General features: G+C 37.6%; 1 protein-coding gene across 1 annotated transcript; it reads left to right on the top strand.

The window, feature by feature from the left end:
* Positions 1–11,395: 11,395 nt before the first annotated feature.
* gdf6a (growth differentiation factor 6a) lies at positions 11,396–20,954 on the top strand. The gene is made up of 2 exons (XM_066715948.1): positions 11,396–11,943; positions 18,451–20,954. Exons 1-2 carry the CDS (start codon positions 11,595–11,597, stop codon positions 19,329–19,331), a joined length of 1,230 nt encoding a protein of 409 aa, XP_066572045.1. The 5' UTR covers positions 11,396–11,594; the 3' UTR covers positions 19,332–20,954.
* The last annotated feature ends 300 nt before the right edge of the window (positions 20,955–21,254 follow it).

Below are 21,254 nucleotides of genomic sequence, written 5' to 3'. Positions count from 1 at the left end.
CTGGTCATTATTACCACTAACGGGTACCATCCACACACCACTTAAGTGAAAACTACCTACTGCATAACTCACAGTGAAGATAAATACATTATAATTATGTATTGAGTAAATAAGTTATCTTCACATGCCAGATGCATAGAGCATTACTAAAGCTGGATAATATATGTAGTCATAATCTTATTTATTAATTACAGCCTTACACCCTTCTGTTACCAAGGCACACTTTCTTCCTACTGCATATGCTCCTCAAATTAGGTTTATCCACGTCACAGTATCAAGACAATATGAAGAATCTGAATTCACTGTGAGTGACTTAGTACATAATTCACCAGCATTCTAAATGTAATGCTACTAAGTGGGGATTAGGTCAGCCTTTTAAAGCATGCAATCTCAGGATTCCTGGAGAAAGCACTTACACAGAAGTGCAAGCTGTTTCAGAGATTACATTGTGTTCGACATTTTCCTCACATCTTTCAGTGTTATTTATTATACACTGCTTATTTGTCTACCTTTATACTGCAGTCATTAAATTGTGTCTTGTGTTGTAATGTGAATTGCATTCACTTGTCATACAGCACAAATAATCACTTAATAATAAAACATTGTCTTTATTAATAGTATTTTATTTTAAATGGCAGGGCTTGGATGTGTAACTGTCTTTTGATTTTTGGAGAAAGATGATACTGAAAGGCACTTCACCTGGCTGTAGCAATCTTTAATAAATAACAAGAAAATACACAGAACTTTGCTATTGCAAAGGGGTCCTTTCCAGGGTCCTTTCAAATGTCAGTACAACAAGGGAAGGCGACAAAGCTGTCCTTGGTCCTGAAACCAACATCGTGTCCGTTTAATTGATATACTGGAGCACAATGGCTGTCCATGGTGCTGAAGCCAGCGGGCTCCAGACTTTTAATTGAGGGGTCTTTGTGTTAAACCAGGCAACTTGTATCGATATTAATAAGACGTACGAATAGACATCGTTGATTAATTGATTAGAATTTAAATGACTACCTATGAGAACTACAGCACAACCCAGACACAGACCGGATAACTATACATAAGTGACTCTGGGAACCAGGCGCAGATGTTTCATAGATTGTGGGACATAAAAATGAATATAACCCACTTAAAAATAACATTGCGAGTATCAGAATATGACAGGTGGAGACTATTGAAAATATTCCAATATCAAAGGGTAATTGGAATTTAATGTGCTTTTGTTCAATAGATGGCGCTCATGTTTACCTCCAATGGGAAGGAATAATTTGTAAACGGAATCGAGTTATACACACACCCTGGTGGTGGACAAATGGCATCACATATTTTTTTGTTTATATTAATATATTCTTCTGGATAGTTGATACATTCAAAATGAATGTAATCCACTTTGTGTTGTAATTATTTATTTTCACAAAGCTTCGTTGTATATATTATTAGAGCAAAACGATTCTATCAGGCACTGAACTGGCCACCTGTAGGAATCTGGAGAAATGGAAATAAAAATGGCACTGGATTTCTCTTCGGCGTAGAAGGTAAAATAAAATACACATTGTCAAATTATTGTAAAGAAAGCGTGATTAATCTCTTTCTCATGGGAAATAATAAAGCTAATGCAAGCCTGTGAAATCTAATGATACACATAGTTGCCTTGTGTTTGATTTTCACCACGTTGCAACCTGTTGAAAGGAAAACGTTTTAAATTCCCGCTATTTTGATTGTAGTGTGTTTATAAGGATATAAGAACTTTGCATCCAGTTAAACTTACATAATCATATATAATATACACTCACCTAAAGGATTATTAGGAACACCTGTTCAATTTCTCATTAATGCAATTATCTAACCAACCAATCACATGGCAGTTGCTTCAATGCATTTAGGGGTGTGGTCCTGGTCAAGACAATCTCCTGAACTCCAAACTGAATGTCGGAATGGGAAAGAAAGGTGATTTAAGCAATTTTGAGCGTGGCATGGTTGTTGGTGCCAGACGGGCCGGTCTGAGTATTTCACAATCTGCTCAGTTACTGGGATTTTCACGCACAACCATTTCTAGGGTTTACAAAGAATGGTGTGAAAAGGGAAAAACATCCAGTATGCGGCAGTCCTGTGGGCGAAAATGCCTTGTTGATGCTAGAGGTCAGAGGAGAATGGGCCGACTGATTCAAGCTGATAGAAGAGCAACTTTGACTGAAATAACCACTCGTTACAACCGAGGTATGCAGCAAAGCATTTGTGAAGCCACAACACGTACAACCTTGAGGCGGATGGGCTACAACAGCAGAAGACCCCACCGGGTACCACTCATCTCCACTACAAATAGGAAAAAGAGGCTACAATTTGCACAAGCTCACCAAAATTGGACAGTTGAAGACTGGAAAAATGTTTCCTGGTCTGATGAGTCTCGATTTCTGTTGAGACATTCAGATGGTAGAGTCAGAATTTGGCGTAAACAGAATGAGAACATGGATCCATCATGCCTTGTTACCACTGTGCAGGCTGGTGGTGGTGGTGTAATGGTGTGGGGGATGTTTTCTTGGCACACTTTAGGCCCCTTAATGCCAATTGGGCATCGTTTAAATGCCACGGCCTACCTGAGCATTGTTTCTGACCATGTCCATCCCTTTAGGACCACCATGTACCCATCCTCTGATGGCTACTTCCAGCAGGATAATGCACCATGTCACAAAGGTCGAATCATTTCAAATTGGTTTCTTGAACATGACAATGAGTTCACTGTACTAAACTGGCCCCCACAGTCACCAAATCTCAACCCAATAGAGCATCTTTGGGATGTGGTGGAACGGGAGCTTCGTGCCCTGGATGTGCATCCCACAAATCTCCATCAACTGCAAGATGCTATCCTATCAATATGGGCCAACATTTCTAAAGAATGCTTTCAGCACCTTGTTGAATCAATGCCACGTAGAATTAAGGCAGTTCTGAAGGCGAAAGGGGGTCAAACACAGTATTAGTATGGTGTTCCTAATAATCCTTTAGGTGAGTGTATATTCACAGTAGGATGTGTGCAGACAGTGGAATCATTAATTTAGGAAACGAAACCCTTAATTTATGGAAGACAAATCTTGATTCATTGCAAGGTGTCACATGATGCAGACCCTCATTCATCCTGAGCTGTTTTTTCCCAACTTGTACTAATGTATCCCACTGCTTTACTGTTCTAAAGCAATTTAGAAATACAATTAAAGTTGGTCACTTAGGCCTTTAATAACAAGGATTTGCAATGTTATTTCTAACATTATTAGAAATCCTCTAGTTCCATCTGTGTTGGTGTGTATCAATAAAAGGTGGTTCCATGGTAGTATTACAAGTTCCTTAGAAACAGTTACATATGTCTGTCATGCCACATAGGTATCAGTTGACTGCAGGGTGGATATCTCAGACTTCAGCAAGGGCTTTATTGGAGCAGCCAATGAACAGACAGTGACCATGATGGGACTTTTCAAGGTGAGCATCCAGTTGGTGTACAGGGCACAGTTGGTGGATGGAAAAGTGAATTGAAGAAGGTTAGGTGATCCATTTGACCCTGGTTTATGCATTTATTTTATAACAATGGCAAGCTGAAAGAGTGACAGCAAGAAGGCTAAACAACAGCAGATCACATTGTGTGGAATAATGAAGTATTGAACATGCATGGAGTATGGAGCAGTTTCTTAAAATCCCATGCTTCAAGTCCACTGTTCAGTAGGTTTATGGGGGTCTAACACTGTATTCAGGACACCGTAACTCATTTGTGGGTCAGTGAATATATTAACAGATTTCATAAGCTAAGCATTTTGAAGTTATTCATTGAGATGCATATATATTTATTAAACCATACCTACCTTTAAATTATATATTTTCCCTTTGTTCAGCACTGTTTCAGCTTAGAGAAATCAGAAAATTTCTGGTTGATTGAACTGAGTAAAGATGTGGTATGTAAAACTTACTGCCACTCCATTGAATTAATATTAACATTATTCAGGTATGAATCTGTCAATGAAAGTCTACTACTCTTTGGTATTGTCAATGTGGTTGCAATGCATTGAGCTTTAATTCAAATCCAGAGTCTGTCTTCATCTCAACTGAAAACTTGCTATGGGTCACAAAACCTGATTGCCTTCAGAACCTTTTGCACAAAGAAGTGGCTTTAATTTCATAAGAACATAAGAACATAAGAAAGTTTACAAACGAAAGGAGGCCATTCGACCCATCGTGCTTGTTTGGTGTCCATTAATAACTAAGTGATCCAAGGATCCTATCCAGTCTGTTTTTAAATGTTCCCAAATTTTCAGCATCTACCACATTGCTGGGGAGTTTGTTCCAGATTGTGACAACTCTCTGTGTAAAGAAGCGTCTCCTGTTTTCCGTTTTGAATGCCTTGAAGCCCAATTTCCATTTGTGTCCCCGGGTGCGTGTGTCCCTGCTGATCTGGAAAAGCTCCTCTGGTTTGATGTGGTCAATGCCCTTCATGATTTTGAAGACTTGCATCAAGTCCCCACGTATTTCTATTCAAAACTGTTTTATTAATGTGGTTCAGAACCTTTTAGTATTAATACCTGGGCAATATAGATCAAAATAATTGATAATAATAATAATAATAATAATAATAATAATAATAATAATAATAAAATCAGAAGCATGCCATTGCTACCACTTGAAGAGTACATATGTTTTATAGTAAACAAAATAAGTTTTCAATATGCATCTTAGATTAAATATTACTAAAAAAAACACATAGATCAAGGGGTGTAGTTTTTGGAAAACCTGCTTTTTTGGAATGTATGTTTGTTTGGAAAATGTCATGAGGAAGAACAGAATGATTAGAATATATGATAAATTAAACAGTTTATTCATGCTCTCATTGGCCTTTAAAAAATTCCAGTAGATGCAAATGTGCTATATAGTATTCTTCCACTTGGTGTCACTGTGTGCTTATTTAAAGTTATCCTAAAATCACAAATGCATAACTCAGTACATAATTCTCATAGCTGTCAGATCACATTTTCATCCTCAGTTGTAGTCATAAAAATTAGTCTTAGTCTGCTTTGTAACTCATCATATCTGGTGTCTGATGTTGATTTATCTTGTCAAATGGAAGTAAAAATCAATGTTCATCTACATATCATAAAGATATGCATGCCCCTGTGAATTATGGATACTTGGACATACTTGACTACTTCATTCAAATGCTATACTTCAGTAGGAAACAAAAGCCATTTACAATATGTTATTGAAATTGTTACTTTTGGCACAAGTTTTTTTTTTAGCTACACTACATGGCCAAAAGTATGTGGACAACCCTTCTAATTAGTGAATTAGTCTATTTCAGCCATGCCCATTTCTGACAGGTATATAAACTCAAGCACACAGCCATGCAATCTCCTTAGACAAACATTGGCAGTAGACTGGGCCATACTGAAGAGCTCAGTGACTTCCAACATGGCACCGTCATAGGATGCCACCTTTCCAGCAAGTCAGTCCATCAAATTCCTGCCCTGCTAGTGCTGCCCCGGTCAACTGTAAATGCTGTTATTGTGAACTGGAAATGTCTAGGAGCAACAACAGCTATGCCACACAAGCAAACAGAATGGAAACACAGAGTGTTGAAGCGCATAGCATGAAAAAAATAATTCGTCCTCAGTTGCTGCAATCACTACTGAGAACTGTTCGTTGGGAGCTTCATGAAATGGGTTTCCATGGCAGAGCAGCCGCACACAAGCCTAAGATCACCATGTGCAATGCCAGGTGTCGGCTGGGGTGGTGTAAAGTTCACCCCTATTGGACTCTGGAGCAGTGGAAACGTGTTCTCTGGAGTGATGAATCACGCTTCAGCATCTGGCAGTCTGACAGACTAGAACGCTACCTGCCTGAAGGCACAGTGCCAACTGTAAAGTTTGGTGGAAGAGGAATAACGGTCTGGGGCTGTTTTTCATGGTTCGTGCTTCCAACGTTGTGGCAATAGTTTGGGGAAGGCCATTTCTTGTTGTAGGATGACAAAGTGCACAAAGCGAGGTCCATACAGAAATGGTTTGTTGAGATCGGTGTGGAAGAACTTGACTGGCCTGCACAGAGCCCTGACCTCAACCCCATTAAACACCTTTGGGATTAATTGGAGGACAAATTCCATATTAAAGCCCATGATTTTGGAATTAGTTATGTGATGAGCAGGTGTCCACATACCTTTGGCCATGTAGTGTATATAGTTAAAAAAAGTTGTAAATCTGTCACATGTACAAACTCAATGTAATATGCAATTATACATGAACCATAAAGCATCATTTGAGAGTTAACCTCCTGCTTTGAAACACCATGATTAACAACTGCACTCAGATGACTTGACTGCATAGGTGTAGGCTTATGTTGAGAGATCATGAACTTGTTCCCCCCAATAATGTATGTCCAGCTCCATAGGCATAGGGGAAGCATCCCCCCCACTCAAACTGCATGTCCCCCCCAATTCTGAAATTAAACCTATGCCCCTGCTTGACTGGACATATTGTAAACTGGGGTGGATATCTACAATAACATTTGGAATAACAAATCCATTTACAACTCTACTTTAAATGCTAAATGTTCTTCCTTTTACCTGAATGGAATAATACATATTTGATTTAGCTAGTTAATAGTCTAATAAACCCAGATTCAAAAAGTGCTGTCCTGTTTTGAATTCCAGGTAATTTCTGCAGTGTGTTTTGTCGATAGAGTCAGAGGCACACTAGTTAGAGAACCAATGGCAAACTGTGATCACAATATGGTTAGCTTTGAGGCATTCTTTCAAAAAACAAGGACCAAGTATACAACGATGATCTACAATTTTAGAAAAGCAAACCTTGAAGGTATGAGGCGGCACTTAGAAGAGTTAGACTGGAGCTCACTGGATACAGATTCGGTTGAAAATGGATGGTTATATTTAAGAATATACTACTTGAGGCTCAAGAGCAATTTATACCAAAACTTTGCAAACTGAGGACCAAAAAACATTGGCCCAAATGGTTTAATAGAAGTATGCAAAAAATATCAAGAGAAAGAAAATGTTGTATATAGCGCATACAAAAGGGATAGAGTCGAAACAAAATACAAAGAATATGTTGAACTGCAAAGAGATGTTAAGAAAGGGATCAGAAAAGCAAAGAGAGAAATAGAAAGAAACATAGCTCTTGGAGCTAAAACTAATGCAAAACGTTTTTTTCAATATTACAATAGGTCAATAAAGGAGGAAGTGAAACAGATAAAGGGCAAAAATTGAAGTATCCTGGAAAACTAAATGTTCTAAATGAGTATTTCACAGAGGTTTTTACAAAAACAGATACCATGCCACAGGTTAACAACCAGTCCAGTCAAACCCAAAGAGAGATCAGGATAAATGAGGAGGAGGTACTAAAGGTACTAGCAGAATTAAAAACATACAAATCACCAGATGTATATTTCCAACAGTACTTAAAGAAATTAGGGAAATTATTTATAGGCCGCTAACTAAAATATTCCAAATGACACTTAGAACAGGGGATGTGCCAACTGACTGAAAGATGGTAAATGTCATACCAATCCACAAGAAAGGGGAGTTGCCTCTAACTGGAGTGAGGTTGTTTGTGGAGTTCCACAGGATCAGTCCTAGGATCAGTAATAGGGCCTTTGCTTTTCTAATCTATATTAATGATCTCGACTCTGGGATAGTTAGCAAACTTGTCAAATTTGCAGATGATACTAAAATAGGTGGCTCAGCAGATACAATCTCAGCAGCACAGGTTATTCAAAGGGACTTTAATATTCAGTTGTGGGCCAACACCTGGCAGATGAAATTCAATGTGAACAAGTGCAAGGTATTACATGCAGGTAACAAAAATGTCCACTATAATTACACTAGGGGAGGAATAGAACTAGATGAAGTAACTAGGAGTCTACGTGGACTCCTCACTTTTTCCATCCAAACAATGTGGGGAAGCAATAAAAAAGGCAAACAGTATAATAGGGTATATTGTCAAAAGTGTAGAATTGAGAACAAGGGCAGTAATGTTCAGACTGTACAATGCACTAGTTAGACCTCATCTGGATACTGTGTACAGTTCTGGGCTCCACACTTCAAGAAAGATATCGCTGCTCTAGAGGCAGTTCAGAGGAGAGCAACCAGACTTATTCCAGGTCTGAAGGGAAAGTCCTACTCGGAGAGACTGAAGGAACTGAACCTTTTCACCCTGAAACAGAGGAGACTACGTGGGGACTTGATTCAAGTCTTGAAATCATGAAGGTCATCGTCCACATCAAACCAGAGGAGCTTTTCCAGATCAGCAGGGACACAGGGACCAGGGACACAAATGGAAATTGGGCTTCAAGGCATTCAAGACAGTAAAAAGGAGACACTTCTTCACACAGAGAGATGCCTCAATCTGGAACAAACTCCCCAACGATGTGGTTGAAGCTGAACATTTGGGAACATTTAAAAATAGACTGGATAGGATCCTTGGATCACTTAGTTATTAATGGACCCCAGACAAGTATGATGGGTCGAATGGCCTCCTCTCGTTTGTAAACTTCCTTATGTTCTCATGTTCTTACCTCATACCAACTTATCTGAATGCATGAATATTATTTTAGAAAATGCTTTCCCATTTATGATACAATTTATTTTAAAAAGTTGTTGTTGACAAGTAACTGATGTTTATGGTGCACCTCCCTTACATGTATCTCAGCTGGTTTATGAATCTGTACATTCACAAGTAATTGCTGTTTATCCCTTTGAAATGGATTGATGATATGGGAGGAGAACTTTCCTTACAAAGCTCCATATATCAATTGATCAGGTCTTCACAACACAGCCAGAGTGAGTCATTGTCCTGAAGTTATTAGCCTTCCAACAACATTCCAGCACAGTGCTCTGTTTATCCTATGTGTTCTAAAGATTCAGTGAAACTCTTTCTTGATGTAGAACTGTGGCTTGAAATTCCTATTCTTAAAAAGGTCTGTGTATAATTAAGGGAATCCCCTGATGCGATGAGAAGCTTTTGTCAATGACATATATTATTTTAAGTTGAATTTTTGTAAAGTCCATGCCCTTTCATTTACGGCAGGTAGGTGGTCCATGGTAAAGGCAACTTGGTCTGAGAGATTATTATAAATCCCTGAGATCACTGTTTTTTATTTTGTTTAAGTACTTGGCTACTACTAACTGCATAGCTATCCAGTGATCCCATAACGCAAATTGTTTTAGGTCCTCACAGCCATGTCCTCAATTTCTTGACTAGCTCTTTGGCACAGTACCTGTGAAATATGTGTTCATCGAAATGAAAGACTCACTTGGCTGAACCAAAATCAAGATATCAGTCGACTTGTGTGGTATGATGCTTTTCCCCCCCCTGTGGCTTCCTGTTTCCAATCATTTTTAATCTTATCACTTAGAAAGACCTTGTCAGTTAGGTACCTGGCAAACACTGCAGTTGGTTAATAAGTGACTCCTAAACACTGTGTTTACACTTCTTATCTAGAGCTAAAGACCTTTTTTTGTTGTTGTTGAGTCTGTGAAGATGTGATATACTATGCTATTATGAGTGTGAGTTATCTCACAATGGATAGAATTATATAGTATTGTTTTTATCAGAAATGTAAATTTCACCTAAAGATACACATGTAGTGGTCAACTACCAAAGTCAACTTACCAAAACTCTGTGAGTATATAATATATATATATATATATATAATATATATATATATATATATATATATATATATATATATATATATATATACACATATATATATATATATATATATATATATATATATATATATATACATCTGATAAAAACATATATATATATATATATATATATATATATATATATATATATATATATATATGTGTGTGTGTGTGTGTGTGTGTGTGTGTGTGTGTGTACTCTGTAAGGGAATTGAAACCAAATAATGAAAGTAGTTTAAATAAACTATTATCCATCTTAAAGCCAGTTAAAAAAAATCTGTGGAGTTAGCAGTATGTAGTCAACCTCCAGTGATCTGCGTGAGTGTCGATTAAGTTTTGTTACTTCTGCAGTAACTACATTTTATAATGCCTATGACTGTAATAGTTATGATTTGCCAAGGACCATTGTGGTAATAAACCTTTAATGTAGGTAAGCATTAAGCTGTAATTAAGCATTTTTATGAGACTGCAATGGTCTAAATTTTCACTTGATTGAAATTTTATTTTTCTGTACATACCAACACTTATATATGCCAATATATTTTCTTTATTAGGCTATGTTTTCATGTAGTTATTTATGTAGGTTCTAGATAAGACATATAATTACAGTTTTGTGTATGCTGACAGTGGTATTCTCCTATTTGAGTAATATTTCCCCTAATCGAATGATTTGTTACTATTTGAATACATGGATTTCTCAGAAGGGAAACCATATGTTCAAAAGTCTTTGTACACCAGCATAAAAATAGGATAATCGGTTCATACTAACTACAGCATGGTACATTACCACGACTTTCTCAATTGCTCCGTTAGAGGGCAGTACAACTGCAAAATAAATGAATCGGATTAAGCTGCAAAAGCAATACCAAAAATACCAATAAAGTCAGTTAGTGTTTAGGCATATAATCATGATTATGTTGTGCAATTAAAACTCTCTCGGAGTTCTAGGTATCACCTTTTGTTGTGAAAACGGTAGAAGTGAATCTTTTTCTAAAGTTTAATTGTGAAAATCAGAACGTATAAATTAATGTTGTAGCAGTGCTGACTGCCTTGTAGGATGACTCCACTGTGCCAACTAATGTTAGCAAGTCTTACACAGTCTGTGGAGTTGATATCGACGCAGCTGGCAATAAAGCATGGTAGTTTCACTATTGATACAGTGACTGCAATTAGAAAGAAGGGGGGGAGTTGCATTTGGGAATTTTCTGAAAAATTGTCTGAAAAACTGACAAATTATTCTATGAGGGAAGAAAAGGTAATTAAAGGAAAACAATACAATGAATGTGACAGCACGAAAATGCAAATATCTGTGTTTGGTTGTGGGGTTATACTTGTAATACTTGTTCTATAAAATTCCACGATTTGAATGGTGCAGTCCCAATAGAAATCAAACAAGAAAAAAAAAAGATAAAAAACAAGTGATACTGGTATAAATACACATGCAGTGTCTACAATCTACAAACAGGACTCAGAACAGTGTCCATCATCTATCAATAAAAGATGACCAATCCCCAATAATAGATTACCTTGCATTGTGTACGACTGAGTGGCGGGACAGGGGGACAGTCTGCATGGGACAGTCAACTTGGTGAGTCTGGGCATTGCTTTCGCTCTTGTGGTGGAAGGCGCTAGCTGGGAAAAGCCTGCCTCATCCGTGTGAAGGGTCCATGTCCTGTCCTAACAGCGCAGTGGAGTCAGGGTACAAGTTCTCCAATAAATACATGAGGACAGAGCCGGGGGTGAGTGGGCGTCCCCCTCCATTGCCTAGGCGGTCGCGCTGGTCTGCGGAGCGCACTTTCTTTTGGCCGTGAAGTCTGCAGTCTCTAATCGCTGCCTGTCTGTAAGCGATCACACCGGTGTCACTGTGGAGAGCGCTTCAGACTCACTTTTGGACACTATTGCCATGGATGCCTTCAGAGCTGCTGTCTTTTTCCTATTTATTCTCTGCTTTGGGGATTTACCTTGTTTTCATTCCGCTGCTATTTTCTCTCCCTCTCTCCCGAGGAGCAATAAGGGAATCAGGATCCTAAATGATGGGAAGAAGGCACCCACATTTCTGAAAGAAATGATCTCCTCCACCACAAGCCAAAGCCATCACCCAGATGCCTTTAAAGACGCCATTGTACCCCACGATTATATGCTGTCTATTTATAGGACTTACTCTGCAGCGGAAAAGCTCGGGATAAACGCGAGTCTTTTTCGCTCTTCAAAGTCTGCTAACACCATAACAAGTTTTGTGGACAGAGGACAAGGTTGGTCAAAACAAACATTTTTCTCACCAGAAATGAAACTTTTCTGTGGAATTTGTATGTAGCCTTTTGCTGGCCTGTTCATCCATGCACTTGCCATTTTCACGGTCTATATTAGCTGAATAGGGTTATCATATGTGCATTTGTATAACGTGTAAACTTAAGAGTGAAGTAAAAATGAAATGCGTGTAAGTTTAACAGCTTTAACCATGATAAAGAAGGAATTAAATACTTCCATCATTCTTATTACTAATAGCAAATTACATTTTTTACGTTGGTTATGCATATGTACATATGCTTCAGGCTTATTCAGATTGACGTTTTTATGAAATACGTGGTCTTCTCATTTTAAAAATAGAATGCGAAATATGATTAATTGTATATCAATGTGTACTGTATCTTATAGTTTCTTTATTATCCTCATTACTTTGCAACAGCCGCAACTGTGAATACTAAGGCGGCTTTAAAATCGATTGGTTCAGCGCCTGGTAAACTTGGTTATACGAATTCACAACCTTCAATACAATGAAAAGCTCACATCGCTAATATATTATAACTACAGAAGATGAGTAAGGGTCTGAGCAATGCAAGGCTATCAGTTTATAAACGTCTATTATATTTGCATTGACCTTTCAGTGCGACCCTAATAACACACTAATTGAAACGCGGTCTAATTGAGGGCAGTAAATTCCTGGCTTTTCCCTCAACCTGCTTCCAACAACCTGCCCGCTGCATCACTTTAAGGTGCGACTGGTATTTCGTACGAGTCAGCGGGGTTCATTAGCTGTTGAAATGCGGGGAAACAAACCAACATCATTTATTTCAGGTTGGAAAGAAGATCTGTTGCTTTTCCAAAGCCACATGTTCTCGTTGCAGATGTCAGCCGGGTTATTTTACCAACGGCTTCAATATAGACTCTACTCCATAGTTGTTTGGCTCAGATTTGAAGGAATTGGTTCAATAAAGTGCCAGATATTTAAAATAGTTTGATTGAATATTCACATGCGCCGTTTACTTCATGCAACCTAAAGAACAAGCAGCCATATGTAGGCCTATAGGGCAAATATGCTGATGTACATGAACACATAATACACACATTTCTCTGCACTTTTTTGTGTGTGTGTATTTTGCTTTAGTGGAATCTGAAAAACAAAATAAAAACACGTCCTAGAAAAAGTTTGAACTGGTTCAGTATATTTGTCATGGGGGGGTGGGGGGAGGGTAGGGGGGAAGGAGTTTACTTAACTGGGTAACTAAAGGATCTGACAGTATAAAACACGCAAACAAAGAGAAATCAACACAAACAAAGTAAACCCCCAGACAAGAAGGAGGGCATGTGAGCTCAGTTTATCTTGGGTAGAGAAATAAAAGCTATCAGTTAACCACCCCGACATTCTTTCCAGTTGGTAAATAAGGAGTGGATTGTGAACTGGTTTGATGGAGAAAAAGCTTCACTCTCCCCTGTGATTTTGATTTGATGTGTCACAGGCTGTGACCTTGTGCTGGACCTTCTGAGGGTTGCTTAGCATCGAGCCACTGATTGGAGTATTTGAACTCAGTGATCTAATTGAGTGTTCATGTCATAACATATCAAATACTGTCTATTCTCCCATAATGAACTAGCCCAGCCAATGGCACATCACCAAAAAAAAAAAACAATTCAAGAGAAACTTCCGTTCCTATGAAGTGGTTACTATTTTACTGCCCACCTCCCTGTGTGACCGCCACTTTAATTGCTAGAGCTGATTTCTTTTTCTTTTCTCTGCTAAACAGGATTTGGGTAAAGGCTCCCCCAAGCTCATGTGCAGAATGTATGGTCTAAACCGAGGCTGAGCAGAAATGACCCACTGTACTACAACCAGTGCACATTTCTTAAGTTTTCAAAAAGATCTCAGCTCAGACTGATAAACTACATGTCCTGCAGGTTTGTAAATGGAAAACCAACGCAGAAAACACACCGAATAATCGACATATACGCACGACTTAATAGTAGGTCAGTGCGAACCAAAAATCCTGTGATTTGTTGCTCTGTAAAAATACCAATAAAATACCTCTTAAAAATTGTAGAAGCAACCAAGCATTACCATTTATGCTTTGTGTGTGTGTGTGTGTGTGTGGCGGGGTAATGTTTGCAAATCAAAATAAGGAAAAGTGGCTGTATTTCCAAATAGATCTGAAAACTTTATAGATTTTAAGTTCGTTACGGTCGCAAGATCAGACAAGAACTAGCTGAATGTATGAAAATTACTTTTGGCACTTGAAGTAACTCATTAAAACGCAGATGGTGCTCGCTGGCCTCGGGAGCCGCAGCATTAGAGCTAGCACAGAAAAAAGAAGGAAAAAAATGAAACATGACAATTATGAAAGAAAGGCTGGAAATGGAAGGAATACAGTAATTGTACCCACATCGAATAATTTGGTTGGTATAGTTTTGCCAGTTATGAAGGATGCCAATGCCACAGTGGTATACTACATTGTATTACATACAGACATGCATACATACATGCATATATACATACATACATACAACATACATACATACATGAGAGCAATTACAATGAAAACGAACAAACCGTTGAAGACGCTTAGTTGAACCAGGGAGGTTGTTTTTTTAGTTAATGATTAATTTGTTATTGGGTAAATAGGATACAACATCCATGTATAAATATTTGTATTTAATTCAAAAACATCCCAGTCCTACCTATTATTAAATATAACATTATTATTATTATTATTATTATTATTATTATTATTATTATTATTATTATTATTATTATTATTATAAGGCTTTTAATTTGGTTGTAGTTTATGGACGAATAAAATCGATAATATCCAGCGTGTGAAATATATTCCCGTAATATGATGATGTTAATGCAATAACCTTAAATTCAGCGTAATCAGTATGAGCAGTTTTGCACTGGGAATGTTGTCGTTGGCAAAGGGGAAATGAAATATAAGCAGGGAAGTATTTTAATGGGTAAGGAGGGAATTCACAACTGTTAATTATTTGGTGACCTTGTAGTCGATTTGTTTGAGCTCTTATAAAAACCTTAATGCAGACCAGACGCGCCGAGCAACTGAAACAAACAGACGGTTTCAATCTACTTTTAGTATTTAACTCTGCTGGGTTCAAGTACAGAAATAAAAAACAAGAAGTTAAACATCAGTAACACGTTACCCAGCCAAACCTGAAAAGATTTCTGAAAAAACTGTTAGAAGGGGCATATGAAACATAAATGCATGTCGTATGCATTTAAACCGTTATAGTCACTTTTAAATGCATTGCATAAAATTACGAAAATGCGTCTTGACATGTTTCAACCCATGCGTTTTAATAATAATAATAATAATAATAATAATAATAATAATAATAATAATAATAATAAACACCACTAAACGCTAGTGAGTTCATTTTATTTGAGAAGAATGGAGTCAATAGTTTTTTGTGTAGACCTTTTTTGTTTTAGGCCATTATCCAACTTGGAAACCAATCTGTAAAGTAGGAGTGTAGAAGTGGTGCAGAGTACAGTATGGTTTAACATATTACTTGCAGATTGTTTGTTCATACCCTGTTTTTATTTACGAAAAATATGACGAATTAATAGATTTTTAAAATGTAAGTCCTACTGCGCTTGCCAGGGTGATTTACATGTATTAAACAAACCAGAAATTTCAACCAAGGGGACATTGTTGCATGCTCGGAAGCAATCAGGTAAATGGTGTGAAGATTATTAATACAATTCTGCACAAAGGGAGAATCGTATCCACCTTTTCTCTACGAAATCGTTGTTTTTGTTGTACTGGTTCCAGTCAGTATTCGTCTTTCTCAAGCTTACCCGAGACTTCTCACCATCCCAGTGGTAATAGTTTAAGTGGGGCCCTGGGAGTGTTGTTTCGGGTCTAGTTGAAGGTTTTGGTCTGACAGGTGGAAAATAACAATTTAGCTATGATATGCATATGAGCAACTTCGACATAGAGCATAGCTTAATAAAATGTTAAACTGGTTTGGTCTCCAGCTTTATCGTTCTTAGAAAATTATTCAGGGAATGAAAATTACTGATAGAGAAGTTAAGGGAAATTAAGGACTGGCAAAACGCCCAGGGACCCTATACCACCAATTGCAAAAGTATTTTCCTAAGAATGTGTTATTATTATTATTATTTGTATTATTATTTACTCAATGTAATGTAGTGTCCCTTAATGCACGAATATATCTGTATGTATAACACTTTTATGATATTGGTTTATAGCATTCAAATTAAACTTTTTAAAAGGACTTTGGGAAGAAACAAGAGACTGTATAAATAAATTAAGTACGCATGCGTTTCTGCATGTCAGCAGTTCGACCCATATTTGATTGTATATGTCATATGTATATGACGCAAACTTTTGTTTTCATTTTGCAATGTAGGTTTCCTTGTATTCTTATTTAAATACTTGTTTTTTTATTTTATTTTATTTTATTAAATTCAGGATTCATTAAAATATACAATACAATCTGCATAGATTTCCACAATTTACTCAATCCAGACTGGGATGAGATGTGTCTCTTCTGGGGCGTTTTATTTGTTGGCTTCCATAAGGTTGGGCACATTGATTTATTTGTGTACCATAAAGATGAGCATGACGAATTACTGTCATGTGTAGGACATATAAAATCGGTTAAAGTGCACGACGTGTTTATTATTATTATTAATATTATTAATATTATTATTATTAATAATAATAATAATAATAATAATACCAAATAGTTGAAAACGTATTTCGAATTTAAATACATTTATTCCGGTGTTCTTGTCCTAAGCAGGTCCTACACACGTAGGAGAACGAGCGGGATAAATATTGAATTTAATTTTTCTTACATAATAAACTAATTTTTTGTTTTGTTTAAACCATGTGACTTAAATACTGAGGCGCATAATTATGCCTTCATACAATACTCAGTAAAAGGAAGGGTGAGAGGGTCAAAATATTCTTACAGCAATTTACTTTGTGCTTGTTACATTGTAAAATGTTGCTATAGGTATGCTTTTAAATAAATGGTGGGAATGCTAATTGCAATCGTTTTTCATGGCCGGAAACTGTGTTTTTGGCACTTTTAGTAAATTAATAAGCTTCCTCCAAGCACAGCAACATTATGAACATTATAGTAAACCATTTGTTGTTATGTTTCTATAAAATACATTGATGGCCTATTTTGGCATATCCTTTGTTCTGTTAACACTCACATATTTGCATACATGTATATGCATTCAAGTTATCAAAGCCCCATATATCGTTTAAATGATAGGGCTTCAAGAATAGCATTACACATAAATGTAGGTAAGGTTAGGTGAGTTCAATTTGGAATCGTTCAAAACGATTACAAAGTTGTGTGAACTTTGGTATCATAACATATAGGACACTGACATTTCAGTGTAACCTTTTCTTATATTTAATTTTACTCTTAGACCACCCAATCCCAGCAGTGTATTCATGGGCTTATGTAATGTATATTGGTCCGTTGAGGTGTTACCCACACTTAAGGTTTTGCATGTGATCTGAACAACTTAGACCCATCACAAGTTGCTTTTTTACGTTTTAGTGCAGGATTAAAGTAGTGAAATACTGAATTAGATGTCTCTTACAATAAGCAGTCTACTTTGAACACGTTCATGCCCCGGGGAAAGACATCATTCCGATCTTGATTACAACATTAAAAGCCACAAAATGCCTTGTATATACAAAGCTGAGAATGCACAGCTAATGGGGTTTGCTTGAAGTCTATATGAAGCACATATGCTTTAACAACAGAGTTGTATTTTATTTCGTGTTCCTGTTAAAAAAAAAAAAAAAAAAAAAAACTCATTTTAATTACGTTTGTTAAAGAATATAATGCACATTTATATAGTTTACCTCCACGTTACTTTCGTTATTGATGTACTTTAAAATAAGCAACGAATCAATCAGATTGCCATTAGCTGCCTCAGAAATAACGAAATGACATTTTTGCAATGCAAAGTAAATCCAATCCAAATGTACGCGTTTTTCTGTATCATTTAAGATTTCCACAAAACAATTTATTTATTTTGAGTAAAAAATAAAATGTGAAATGTATCAGGTTAGAGCAAAGGCAGGCTTTACTTAAGTATTCAACTATCCACATTAATGATGAGTATTAAAGTACAACTTTATATTTGCAGTGCCATTAATTTCACAACCTCAATGATGTTTAAGTCTATGATTAATAAGTTACTTGAAATAAAAGGTTTTACTCTGCCAACATGTATGTGAATAGTATACTTTACCAGTCGGCTGTGAAAGCAGTGTAAACCACAAGAAAACCTGTCTGATCCCGACCTTCTTGATGGCTTATATGCTTGAAGTTGGGTGGTATCTAAATATTAGTATAAACCAGAAAGCTGCGCACCTTTAAAACCGCAAGGAAAAACAAGTTCATGATGTGTTGGCTATTTGTACCCTGTGCACCCCTAAGTGAATCTGACTGCCATTATTTATTTTATCTTGCAGACGATCTCTCGCCCTCTCCTCTGCGAAGACAAAAGTATCTCTTTGATGTCTCCACTCTCTCAGACAGAGAGGAGATGGTGGGCGCTGAATTGAGGATATTTAGACAAGGGCCTGGGGATGTCCAAATGTCCCAGACGGGTCTCTATGTCCTTCACTTGCTCCCCTGTCGATCAGAGCGGGTTCGACTGGATTCGAGATCTATCGATGTCCACGACTCTCAAAGACCAGGGTGGGAGGTTTTCGACGTGTGGGGGATGTTTAAAAACCGTCACCCCTCTGCACCCCAGCTCTGTTTTGAGCTTAAAGCCACCTTGGGTAAAATGGAAAGGGAAATTGACTTGCGACAAATCGGATTGGGTAGAAACGATCGTTTCCAGCAGGAGAAAGCGATTTTGGTGGTGTTTACACGGTCCAAAAAGAGGGAGAATCTGTTCAATGAGATGAAAGAGAAAATCAAGTCTTCTCGGAAGGCCGAGGATGAGGGCACGTTTCAGTTCAAATCGAGGAGGAGACGGCGGACGGCGTTCAACAACCGGCACGGCAAGAGACATGGGAAAAAGTCCAAATCCAGGTGCAGCAAAAAACCATTACATGTTAATTTTAAAGAGCTGGGGTGGGATGACTGGATCATCGCCCCCCTGGATTACGAGGCTTATCATTGTGAAGGTGTGTGCGACTTCCCTCTGAGGTCGCACCTGGAACCCACCAACCACGCCATCATCCAAACCCTGATGAACTCCATGGATCCCAACTCAACCCCACCGAGCTGTTGTGTGCCCACCAAGCTCAGCCCCATCAGTATACTGTACATTGACTCGGGCAACAACGTGGTCTATAAGCAGTACGAAGACATGATAGTGGAATCGTGTGGCTGCAGGTAGCGTTTTGACATTTGCAAAACTATGGGGGGTATGATGCTTAAACAACAAAAGACCAGTCTGGGCCGGTCAACTGCGGACGAGAAGCCGTCCCAAATTCCTCTGGAGCACAGTTGCCTATTACCAATTGATGGGTGTCTCTTGATTATCCAAAAGGGATCGTTAGATACATGTAAAGCATTACGTCATATACATTATATGAAAACCTATTTATTCTGAGCGATGGAAACTCAGATTTAGATATCAATTAATAACCGTACAACTATAATAATGTATGTTTAAGTTTTAGTTGGGCAGTGGCCATATCAGAGCAGTTACAGATCCAGGGTCACGTTTTTATCTCCCAAAGGCTAGTGAACTTCTATATTATGTCTTGACACACACGAATACAATGGACAATCTAAATATAAAAATGTCTGAAGGTCCCGGCAGTCTCATGCCTTCATCTGGGAAGGTATACTGAGAGTCAGGGCTGGCAATGGCGCATTCCTCTGCTATTGAAAGAGCATTGATACTACATAAACTTCCCTCGGATGTGAAGAAAAGGGCACCATCCAGACCAGATTGCCGCAGTCACGTCTGGACAGAGGAGGATTATGTTGCTCCATCCTCTGTTGATTTTCAGGAGTGTACACAGGATGCAGTGACAGGCACCTGTTCAAACTAAGGCCATTTAAGATTAAGGGAAAAGCAATAGTCGCAATTCCTTTCATGGGCTGGCATGCGGAGAGTAATGGACCCGGCAACGAGTGAGGGCAAGACCCAATAAAGTTTCATATATTCTCCCCCCCTTCCCCGAGTATTATCAGACGATCTTTACTGCCTTTTAGAGGTGAAGGCAATTTACCACACAAAAGCAGATCTCATGAAAGGAGAGAGTGGGTATATTTCCCCGAAGTTTCCTCTTAACGCACACTTCCCATCTTCCACCCAACCATCTGATAACCCATGACTGCAGCAAGAAAATGTGCTTAATTTAATTGAAAACCCTACAGAACTGATTGCAGCAAGAAACACGGTCATGTAGTCGTTTATTATTATTATTATTAATAATAATAATAGAGAAAGGGGGAAAATGAACTTTCTGTGCATGGTCCTATGTCTGGACGTTTCATATTGTCTTTTGAATCTATCTATTCCAAGGCATGACATTTGGCACTGATGGCTGCGTCATATAAATATGCAGAGGTACAGGACATGGACCCCCGTTGAATTTACAGCCCTTCTCATCTCCATCTGTCTGCATCGTTTTAAGTGCACTTCTACAGCAGCATGGCACGTCCATGTCTCACAGTGATGAGAGGGAAATGGTTTTTCGTTACACTCCCACTGCAACGTGGTCAAAAGAAAGACTCGTATAGGCGAGCTGATATTTAAATGCACATTAGCTTTTAATGCACTGTTGTTCATAATTTGAGATGTAAATATTTTGTATATTTAAACTGTACAAGTGCAAAAGAATGAGAAATGAACAACCACGTTTCTTGTAAATGTATATATCTTTATATGCACTCAAAAATGTTATTTCTATTCTATTATTTTTATTATTTGTGCTGTACAGGGTTTAATGTTAATCATATATTTCATACATTGATAAGACTATTTTGAAAAAAAAAAAAACAACAACTTACATTTATTCAATATTCTGTACTGAGGGTGGAGAAAATAAATTATCAATGCCTACCTCATAGTTATCAACTTTCTAGGGAAATCTGAGGTACATTCATGTAGAGTGCAAAGTTCTTTTTGCAGTATATATTTTTAATGGGTAATATTCCACGCTATTACTGTATTAATAAAATGTAAAATACACTTGTGTACTCCTAGTGACTGGTTGAATACTAAACATGGGAGATTGTTATTATTATTATTATTATTATTATTAGTATTATTATTATTATTATTATAAGGCAATGATGCATGGAG

This window comes from Amia ocellicauda, chromosome 10 (assembly GCF_036373705.1).
Source record: "Amia ocellicauda isolate fAmiCal2 chromosome 10, fAmiCal2.hap1, whole genome shotgun sequence".
Classification (NCBI taxonomy): domain Eukaryota; kingdom Metazoa; phylum Chordata; class Actinopteri; order Amiiformes; family Amiidae; genus Amia; species Amia ocellicauda.
This window is presented reverse-complemented; position numbering and strand designations above follow the sequence as displayed.

Excerpts from the sequence above, each read along its gene's own strand:
- gdf6a (XM_066715948.1), top strand. The coding sequence starts at position 11,595 with ATGGATGCCTTCAGAGCTGCTGTCTTTTTCCTATTTATTCTCTGCTTT. Across the intron at positions 11,944-18,450 it reads TTTTGTGGACAGAGGACAAG|ACGATCTCTCGCCCTCTCCT; the intron begins GTTGGTCAAAAC and ends TTTATCTTGCAG.